The sequence below is a fragment of the Cuculus canorus genome, chromosome 2 (assembly GCF_017976375.1).
Source record: "Cuculus canorus isolate bCucCan1 chromosome 2, bCucCan1.pri, whole genome shotgun sequence".
In the NCBI taxonomy this organism is placed as follows: domain Eukaryota; kingdom Metazoa; phylum Chordata; class Aves; order Cuculiformes; family Cuculidae; genus Cuculus; species Cuculus canorus.
In genome coordinates this window covers 93,843,434-93,853,321 of record NC_071402.1, presented here as the reverse complement: position 1 = coordinate 93,853,321, position 9,888 = coordinate 93,843,434, and the positions used below count along the sequence as shown (strand labels likewise).

At 48.1% G+C, this 9,888-nt stretch overlaps 1 protein-coding gene across 1 annotated transcript in view; it reads left to right on the top strand.

The window, feature by feature from the left end:
* Window positions 1-8,115: 8,115 nt before the first annotated feature.
* The window catches only part of GFOD1 (glucose-fructose oxidoreductase domain containing 1), a 70,431-nt gene continuing 68,658 nt past the window's right edge, over window positions 8,116-9,888 (top strand). Inside the window, exon 1 of the mRNA XM_054059968.1 lies at window positions 8,116-8,624. Within this exon, the coding sequence (XP_053915943.1) occupies window positions 8,372-8,624 (253 nt within the window). The 5' untranslated portion in view covers window positions 8,116-8,371. The remainder of the gene's footprint in view (window positions 8,625-9,888) is intronic.

Genomic DNA, 9,888 nt, shown 5'->3' with positions numbered 1-9,888 from the left:
TTTCATGTCAAGAGGAAGATTAAGCCTTGCTTAAATATTAACAGGAATTTCTGGTGTGGAAATTATCTGTTTATCTGGAGGTGGGAGTCAGTCTCTAGCTGTTATGATTTCAAAGAACATCTCAAAAATGTAACCTCATTAAAAGCAGTGCCCGGTGGCTTGCCTCGCTTTGCAGATTTCATGAGAGAGTCTCTCCCTCCTGTTCATTTTGATGGTGATGGTTCGGGCCTGGATGCCAGAAATTGTTGACTTTTACTGTGTTCCTTCGGGCACACCGGAAGACAACCTGTTCTGAATAAGGGCAGGCATGGGACGAGGCAAAAGATCAAGGGGAAGCGATAAAGTCTGATTTTAAGAAGGAAGTCTCTAGCTTTGAAAAAGCCAACAAACACCTTTGGCTTTTAGGAGAGAGAGAATTAAAGAAAATAAGTCATTTTTCTTTGCTATAAGGAAACCAGTGCTGCAAGTTTTCGATCCCCTGAAGCACCTGACAGCATACTTTGCTATCTCCATGTCGATGGAGACCCAAGGGACCTCAGAGAGGGACTGCTCTTCTTGCTCTGACCAGGAGACATGGCTGCCTTCCTGAGGACAACACTGGCTTTCTTCACTAGGGACAATTATATAGTTTCGATACTCTCCCAGACTGAAAGAAAGATTCTCCAGAAAGAACCAAAGATGATAATTTCACTATAAAAGACGAAGGAGAATTTGCAAAGAGCCCGTAGCCTAGAAACTGGACTGTACTAAATTTACCCTTTGTGCAAACAAGGAACACACGGCTGACCATTATCGATTTCATGAAGCAAGGTCACAGAGCAGGTAGTGCAGGACAGACTTCAGTATGATCACATCAGTACAGCTGGCAAATCTAAAGCCTGAGATTTAACAGCATTACAGTCTCAAAGAGCATGGTTTTGAGGGAGCACTAGCTGTGCAGAGCCATGCCAGTATCTGAAAGCAAACTGTACTAATCCTGCTTGTGCTACTGGTATAGACCTAACTAATGTTTTTTATCGTTTTTTTCTCAATGCATAAAAAAGGAAGACCTGTTGATTTGCATTTATTTGTTGAGATTAAAAATAATCCAGAGCTCCAAATGCATGTGCCATAAATTCAAAATCAAAATGGAAACAAATGAAGAAAGCTACCTGTGATCATTGGATCATACTTCAGGCTGACAGGGACCTCCGTAGGTAATGCAGTAAATACCACTGCTTCGGTGTGTTTCCCTTCAATAGACAAATAGGGGAAAGAGAAGAGTGGAATTCCAGTGTGTTCAGGAAACGAGCAAATCTAGTTTCAGACGGATCATAGGAAAAGTCTAAGTGTCTGTATTGTGTATCATAAAAAATATGTGTAAAAAGAAGCAGCAGGACACTAGCCTGCATTAGAAGAGATCACTCTCCAGAGGCAGTTAGCTGGGGTCATTTATTCCCAGGAAACAGATACTCCTGGGATTCAGTGTCTTCTTGCTGCACAAATGACATGGGCTTGCTGTAACAGGTAGGTAGAAATTCCTGCCTACCCTGCCTGAATCACTGAGCCTTTGTCAAACAGCACCAGGTCTTCCATAGTGAAATGTAACTGGTTTGCAGTATCCTGGAAGTCTCTCCAAATCTGCAGTGTTTAACACATCTGATATTTAAAGATGATCCATCCAGTAGATATATTTACTTATCCCATAATTATCTCCATTGCAACTGGCTTCTTGTAAGTCGCATTAAAGTCCCAGCTGCTTTTAGAGAGAGGACACTTGTGGAGGGGGACAACTGACCCTGGCACAGACCATGTGTCATATACAGTCCTGTGCTACAGTCCTATATAAAAGGAGGTTTCTACCAAACTGAACCCTTTTCAAAACCCACACTACATGGGCAGGCTTGGAAGTCTGGAAATCACACGTGCTTGCTTTCACGCACTCCTGCATGACTAAGAAAGTGATGATTCTCTGCTATTTTCATCCTAAAGCAACATCCCAGCTGCCCTGCAAGCAGTGTGCAATCTTCTATTACTAAAATAATAATCACATATACAGTGTATAATAAAAATAGCGTATTACAGCTATTTGCACAGGACTTAACAAGTGCAATATGACACAAACTACTGCTTAGGCTCAAACCCATTTCTCAGGGCTGAGTATTTCTATATGACTCTTCACCCTGCTATTTTTTTTCCCCAGCAAAATACTGGGGAATCCCCTTCTCCATGGTTCTACTTACATATTTCAACAACCACAGATTTGCTAAGGTGGCTTAGCAAGGTTTAGCTGCTTCTGCCCAGTCCGTTGCATTTGTCCAGCATCTCTGGATACGTAGCAGGAGCACAGGCAGAGCAGCAAATGGCCAAGGCACAGGTACAGGAAGTTAAATTAATTGTGGGCAGGAATCCCGCCTCCTGTGCAGTTCCAATACCTGGTGTTGTGCTCTAGGTATGTCTCAGGGATGTCTGATTTGCTGAAGGCAAGTCAAGGATTTTAGCTGCAGGTGCGTAGCATGCAACACATCTGATGATTCTGGCTGACATGGGTGCTTGCTGATGCATACGCCCCTGTTTCTGTCAGGTGAGAATGACTGATGTGAGCTTTAAACACATGTTACACCATCACAGGGCATGGTTGCACCCACACGGCTATGCACCTGCTCTCTACTTTCATTAAGGGATCCCATGCTCATCTTTATTAACAGTGCTCTACTTGCTTTCTCACCTTATTGAACTGTGGCTGATAGGAACTTAGGAAAGACAGCTAGGCCAAAACTGTAAGTGTCTGTCAGCTGAGTGCTCCATTTCAGGTGCCTAGTTGCTCTCAAGTACCCAAAACCTGCAGACTCAACAGAGAACATTGCACGTGCTTTCTCTGAGCCATATTTCTCTGCTTACGAAGCAGGAATACATTACTTGTCTTGCTTTGTCGGATGTCCATATTGTCAAAGAGTGGAAATTGTACTTGAGAAGGTCCTCAGTGCCTTGGCAAACAGAGCACCAATGCCTTTAGAAGTATCTTGATAGTGACCTAGCTTCTTAAAGCTGTGCTGGATTCCTTACAGCCCACCCACACGTGGAATTGCTGTGGATGGAGTGATAGAGTGATGCACATCACTCTTAAGAGAGAAGCAGCAACATGTTTATTGATATAAAACACCAATTTAATGAAGTTTGATAGTAAATACGACAGTGGCTTAACAAAATAAAATAGTAAGGTATACTGGATTATTTATGTGTAGAGGAGTGGGTCAGACAAAACTGTCAGGGGGACTCTTACATTGAGTTATGAGGTCCAGAAAGGACCCCCTTTCTTTCTAAACTCCTTCTCAGAGAGGAGTCTAGGTGCGGCTGGATCTAGACTCAGCCCTAGACTTGATCAACAGTTTATGTCTAAAGAATTACATATGTGCAATCATTCCTTTTCATCACTTACCAAGGATCTGTTGTGGCAAGGATGCTCTAAGTCTCAAGGAGTAACCTTGAGAGGTGTCCTTGCTCAAGGGGAGATTCCGGGGTGCAACCCACTGTTGTTTCAGGAGAGCTCAAAAGGCTCTTGCTTGCTCACTATTCATGGAGTAATATGATTGACTGACTCATAGTCCTATTTCACACTGTCTGCAGGTGCCAGCTTGTTCCAAATTTGTCTGGAGTTGGACACAGACCAGTGTGGCCAAGTAGGCACATTACCATAGCCTTGGCTGTTGTGTTGTTATCTGTCTTCCCCGAATCAGCCTTAAGCGGGATGCAGCCATTAGACCAGATGCATCAATCATCACCACCACCAGTGATTATTGCTCGATCAGAGTTACAGGAAAATGTCAGTTTGGCGTTGGGGGGAAGCACACTGTCACAGATGTATACATACACCTTCTAAAGGAACGCTCTGGAAGCCGGGAAGGAATAAACTCAGAAAATGTACTGAACAGGCTCAGAGACTCAAGGCATGGGCACAATTCCCATTGACCAGGACAATGGAGGGCTGAACGTATTTTGAACCCTTTGCTAGCACTTGTGGTCTGATCTTCTGTAATCCTCATCTTCACACTTTGGACCATTTAATATTACAAATCCTTCCTTTAGATCCTGGAGAAAGAACTTCTGTGGGTTGTCTCAGTGGAAATGTCTTCAAAGAGACCTTAAAACAACATGTATAGCTTTTTGCAAGAACGAATTCCTGTTGGCCCGACAAACCGACAATTGTGTGGCATTAGGTGTAGAAAAGGTCTTGAGCAACTCAGCTCACTCATCTTTTCTCATGCTGCATACTAAAGCTGTGGATGAGTCAGTATGGCTGAGTGGGAGAACCAGACAGGTCTGAATCACCACTTTTTCCTCATCTCTGAAGCACTATTATTCCCATGCAAATAATTTCAAGTCTCGAAGCCACAGAAGAAGCCCCGCAGTGGTGATCACAAATCTCATACTCCAGAAGGAGCCAAGTGGTTAGTGAAAATTCACAGCTGCTTCATGTTTGAAGACACTGATTTATGTAAAAGGAAATTAGCTAATTAATCTTAAAATCCTGGAACTTGAAAAGTATTTGGAGAGACAGTAAGCTTCATTTCAGGATTTTGCTGAAGCTATGTATTATTCAGCTCTTTCCATTGTTCAGACTGATGTATGAGAGGTTTGAGAAATGCAGCTGTGGAGTCTGACAGGATGAATGTTAAAGAAGCCTGAAGAAGACCAGATTTTCTTTTAAGAACAAAGAATTAAGAAAGAAACAGTGTGGGATCCTTGTACTCTATCAGATGAGTCTTCACCTTTCTGTTGCGTTCACCAGTCTCCCAATAGGAATCTCTGCAATCTGTGGAAAGACACCTTCACACATTTGGAAAGTAAATTGAAGACTTCTGTCTGCTAAGTGTTATCTGTATCCGGAAGACAACCAACTTCTCACGTTTTGCCTACACTAACAAGGGTTTACACATCATATATGCTTGATTGATCCCTTTATGCCTGTTATAAATCCTTTATATCTAGCACTTTCGACTTACTAGCTACTTTAACAACAGTAAAACTAAATACAAACCAAATAAAAGTCAAATGAAAGTAATTAATTTAGAAGTACCAAAATCAAAGATTTCTGACTTTTATAACCTCAACATTTCTTTAAGAAGAAACCAATACAGTTCCACAGAAAGAACTTCATACAATATATGAAATCCAACTGAGAAGACAGTTTCAAATCTCTGCAAACAGCTGTACCAGAATTCTGCAGAAGAGCTATTAAGCTAGGATTTCTCACATGAAGTTGATGGAGCTGCAAAATTCAACTAAAATATGTAAAAGCAATAGAATTGTGACTGTAATACTTTTATCAGTCTCCTGCTGGTTGCTTTGTTTTACAGAATTCATAAACAGAAAAAAGATGCATGAGCCCCTGATTTCCTCCCCCTGCTAATAACTCATTTCAGGCTAAGAAAAACATCAAAAAAGAACGTATAGGCAGGTCTGAATGTCTGATGGAGAGCCCCTATACAATCTTGGTGTTTTAAAGAATGGTAATACTGCTGTGCTTATTTGACAAATGGATCTGGATCATGTTGCAATTGTTAGACGCTGAAGAGTATCCATCTCCTTTGCTTCAGCGCTAATAGTGCATAGAAAGCAAAACATGTTTAACTTGCGGTCATCCTTTCAGGCTTTGTGCTTTTTGTAATAAAGCAGTGGTTGCTCTGAGATTGTGGCAGAGAAAAAAAAACAAACAGCAGTATGGGAAAGGACTGCTGGCTTCCAAGGCTGATTTGCCAAGCACTGGTGAATTACATTTGTGACTCTGTCCCTGGCACATTTTCAGGAATCTAATATAGAAAAGGTTTTCAATTTGCCTGTTCTCCTCCTTTTCCTCTCCCCTTGCCTTCCCTTCCCCTTCTCCTTGCCTTCCCCTTCCTCTTCCCCTTTTCCTTTCCCTTCCCTTCCCCTTTCTCCTAGAAACTGGTAAAAAAGACAATATGTGGAAAAACACCTTTATTCTTATCTGCAAATTGGAATCAGGAAGTTTCATAAATTTTTTTTTAGGAGTGAGACAGACACCAGTATAGCTGCATGACGCTTACTAGATCTACCCCACTTTCAGACCAGCTGCTTGGTGCACAGAGCCTCGGCAGATGTTTGCCTCTGCAAGAATGAGCTCTGTGGAGATCTCTGTGGGGCCAAAAGGCACTAAGGTCCTCGGGTGCTCCTGGGAGGCCCCTATGTCAGTGGGAGCATGGCTCTGGAGGGCCACCATTCAGCCTGGCTAGGGGCAAAGGTGGGAAGAGCACCACCTGGCATGGGGCACTACGGTGGTGCTGGACGGTTTGCTTTTCTTTAGTCCCAGATTTCACAGCACAGTCCTTCCAACATGAACCAGTGCCCCAGTAATGTTGAAGGGTCATAGAATCACAGAATAATTTAGGTTGGAAAGGACCTTTAAGATGATCAAGTCAAATCATAAAACTTACACTGCCAAGTCCACCACTAATTTATATCCCTATGTACCACATCTACACGTCTTTTAAACACCTCCATGGATGGTGACTCAATCACTTCCCTGGGCAGCCGGTGCCAGCACTTAACAACCCTTTCGGTAAAGAAATTTTTCCTACTATCCAATCTATCCTCCCAACCCAGTGCAACTTGAGGCTGTTTCCTCTTATGCTATCACTTGATACTTGAGACCAACAACCACGTCGTTACAAACTCCTTTCAGGTAGTCGTAGACAGTGATAAGGTCTCCCTTTCACTTTCTCTTTTCCAGACAGTACAGTCCCAGTTCCCTCAGCTGCTCCCTACAAGACTTGTGCTCCAGGACCTTCACCAGCTTCATTGCCCTTCTTTGGACATGAGTGGATGTGATATTTGTAAGGGGATATGATGCTTCTTTGGACATGACGTTTGTAAGGGGAGCAAACAATCGACAGTTCAGAAGGACATGAGTTTTGGGGACTTTGGGCAGATACGGTGGAAGAGTGGGTGTCCAACACAGTGCACAACGTGCCAGAGTTCATTGAATCATGGAACTGTAGAATCATGGAACGGTTTGGGTTGGAAAGGACCTTATAGATCATCTAGTTCCAACACTCCTGCGATGGGCACAGACACCTTGTACCAGGCTATGCTGCTCAAGGCTCCATCCAACCTGGCCTTGAACACCTCCAGGGATGGGGCATCCACAGCTCCCCTGGGCAACCTTTGCCAGTGCCTCAGAATGAATAATTTCTGCCTAATGTCTAATAGAATGATAGAACCATAGAATGGTTTGGGTTTGAAAGGACCTTAAAGATCATCTGGATTGGGATGGCTCCCCTCTTGCCTTAGGGCATCAAAGTTCTGGAGAGCTGTCTCCTAGCAGGAGAGGGGGAGATGAGGGACATTGAGGGTTATATTTAGACTAGACTTAAGGAGGAATTTCTTCACTATGAGGGTGGTGAGGCACTGGCACAGGTTGCCCAGGGAAACTGTGGCTGCCCCATTCCTGGAGGTGTTCAAGGCCAGGTTGGATGGGGACTTCAAGAGGAGAAGGGGTTAACCCCCATCCACACCACCAGCCCGGCCAGTTAGCTCCCATGGGTCTCCCACTTCTCCTCGTGCGTGCTGGTGCAGGGGCGCGGCCGAGGCGGGAGGCAGCCAATGGAGCGGCGCGGGGGCGTGGTCTGGGTTGGAGACAGCCAATGGCGATTCATAGAGGGCGTGGCCAAGGCGGACGGCGTCCAATAGAGCAGCGCGGGGGCCTGGTCTAGGATAGAGGCAGCCAATGGGACGGCGGGGTGGGGGCGTGGAGTAGACGCTTGTCGTCCAATGGCGCTCCGGGGGCGTGGCCGAGGCGTGATACAGCCAATGGGAGCATCGTGTTGGCGTGGTCGAGAGTGTAGCCAACCAATGGGATGGCGCGGGCGTGGCGTGAACAGTCCAATAGCATGGTGGGAGTGGGTCTTGGGGTATACCATGGGGCGGCTGGGGGCGTGGCCGAGGCGGGAGACAGCCAATGGCACGCCTCGGTGGGCGTGACCTAGTGGCACCAACCAATGGTGAGATGGGGGCGTGGCTCGCACTGCCCAATGGCGCGGCGGGGGCGCGGCGGGCGGCGCGGGAGCCCGCGGGCGGTGTCATCTCGGCGCCGCCCTCCCCGCGGCGAGCGGGCGGGCGTGTTCGGGGAGCGGGAGGGCGGCGATCCCCGCTTTCCCTCCTTCCACTCGCTACGGGAAGGCAGCGTGTGATGGTGCGGGCATGGCGGGGCAGCTGGCGCTGCTGAGACGGGGGGCGACCGGTCCTGGCCCCGGCGGCGGCGGCAGCAGCAGCATCGTCCAGCGGGGGCTGCATCCCGCCCGCCCGGTGTCCGCCGCCTCTCTCCGCCCCGGGCGGCGCTGAGGGAAGGCTGCGGAGCTGCTGCCGCACTGTCGCCATGCTTCCCGGGGTGGGGGTGTTCGGCACGGGGCTGACGGCGCGGGTGATCGTGCCGCTGCTGCAGGCGGAGGGCTTCGCCGTGAAGGCGCTGTGGGGGCGCACGCCGGAGGAGGCGGAGGAGCTGGCCAAGGAGATGAGCGTGCCCTTCTACACCAGCCGCATCGACGAGGTGCTGCTGCACCAGGACGTCGACCTGGTCTGCGTCAACCTGCCGCCGCCGCTCACCCGGCAGGTCGCCGTCAAAACGCTGGGTGAGTGGGGAAAGGGAGCGGGGCGGCCCCGCTGCGGGACCGGGATGAATGAAACCCGGCCCCGGCTCAGCCTGGAGCTGCGCCTCTGCTTTGCCTGTCCCCCCTCCATTTACTTGCGGGCGGGAACCCAGCGCCGTGCCCGCAGTAGGAGGGAGAGAGGCGGCGGGGTCGTGGGATCGTGGGATAGTTGGGTTGGAAGGGACCGTAGGGATCGGTCAGTTCCAGCCCCTCTGCGATGGGCACGCACACCTTCTGCACATCCTACACACCCTGCGTATCCTACACACCCTGCCTGTAGAATCATAGAATGGTTTGGGTTGGAAGAGACCTTAAAAATCATCCGATTCTGACCCCCCCTGCCATGGGCAGGGACACATCCTACACAGAGAATGGTTTGGGTTGGAAGGGACTTTAGAGATCATCCAGTTCCAACCCCTCTGCGATGCACAGAGACACCTACACATCCTACACACCCTGCACATAGAACCATAGAATGGTTTGGATCGGAAGAGACCTTAAAAATCATCCAGTTCTGACCCCCCTGCCATGAACAGGGACACCTCCCGCATACCCTGCACGTCTTGCACATAAATTTATAGAATGGTTTGGATTGGAAGGGACTTTAAAGACCATCTAGTTCCAACACCCTTGCCATGGGCAGGGACACCTCCCACTAGATCAGGCTGCCCAAGGCCCCATCCAACCTGGCCTTGAACACCTCCAGGGATGGGGCAGCCACAGCTTCCATGGGCAACCTGTGCCAGTGCCTCACCACCCTCACTGTGAAGAACTTCTTCCTAATGTTTAATCTAAATCTTCCCCCCTCCAATTTAAAGCCAAGGATGACGCTGTGGCAGCCTGATGTGACATCCCACTTCCCTGGTGTCCAGCCGGTGTGGTGCCTGGCAGCAGGGAGCCAGGATGCTTGGGGAAGCCTGGGTTTGCCGCCCCTGACACCCAGCCCACATAGCAGTGGGAAATGAGGGCAGCAGGAGGGAGCAGGTGTCATCCTCGTGGCGGTAAAAAGGAGAAAGTCCTGGTAAAAATTGGAGAAAATAACCATCCTGCCCGCATTTGGCCAGTTTCCAAACATGCCTGGCAGAGGTTTCCATATGTGCTTGGCAGAAGAATGGGGAGCTGAGGGGCATTGGCGGGCAGATTTAGACTAGACTTAAGGAGGAATTTCTTCACGATGAGAGTGGTGAGGCACTGGCACAGGTTGCCCAGGGAAGCTGTGGCTGCCCCATCCCTGGAGGTGTTCAAG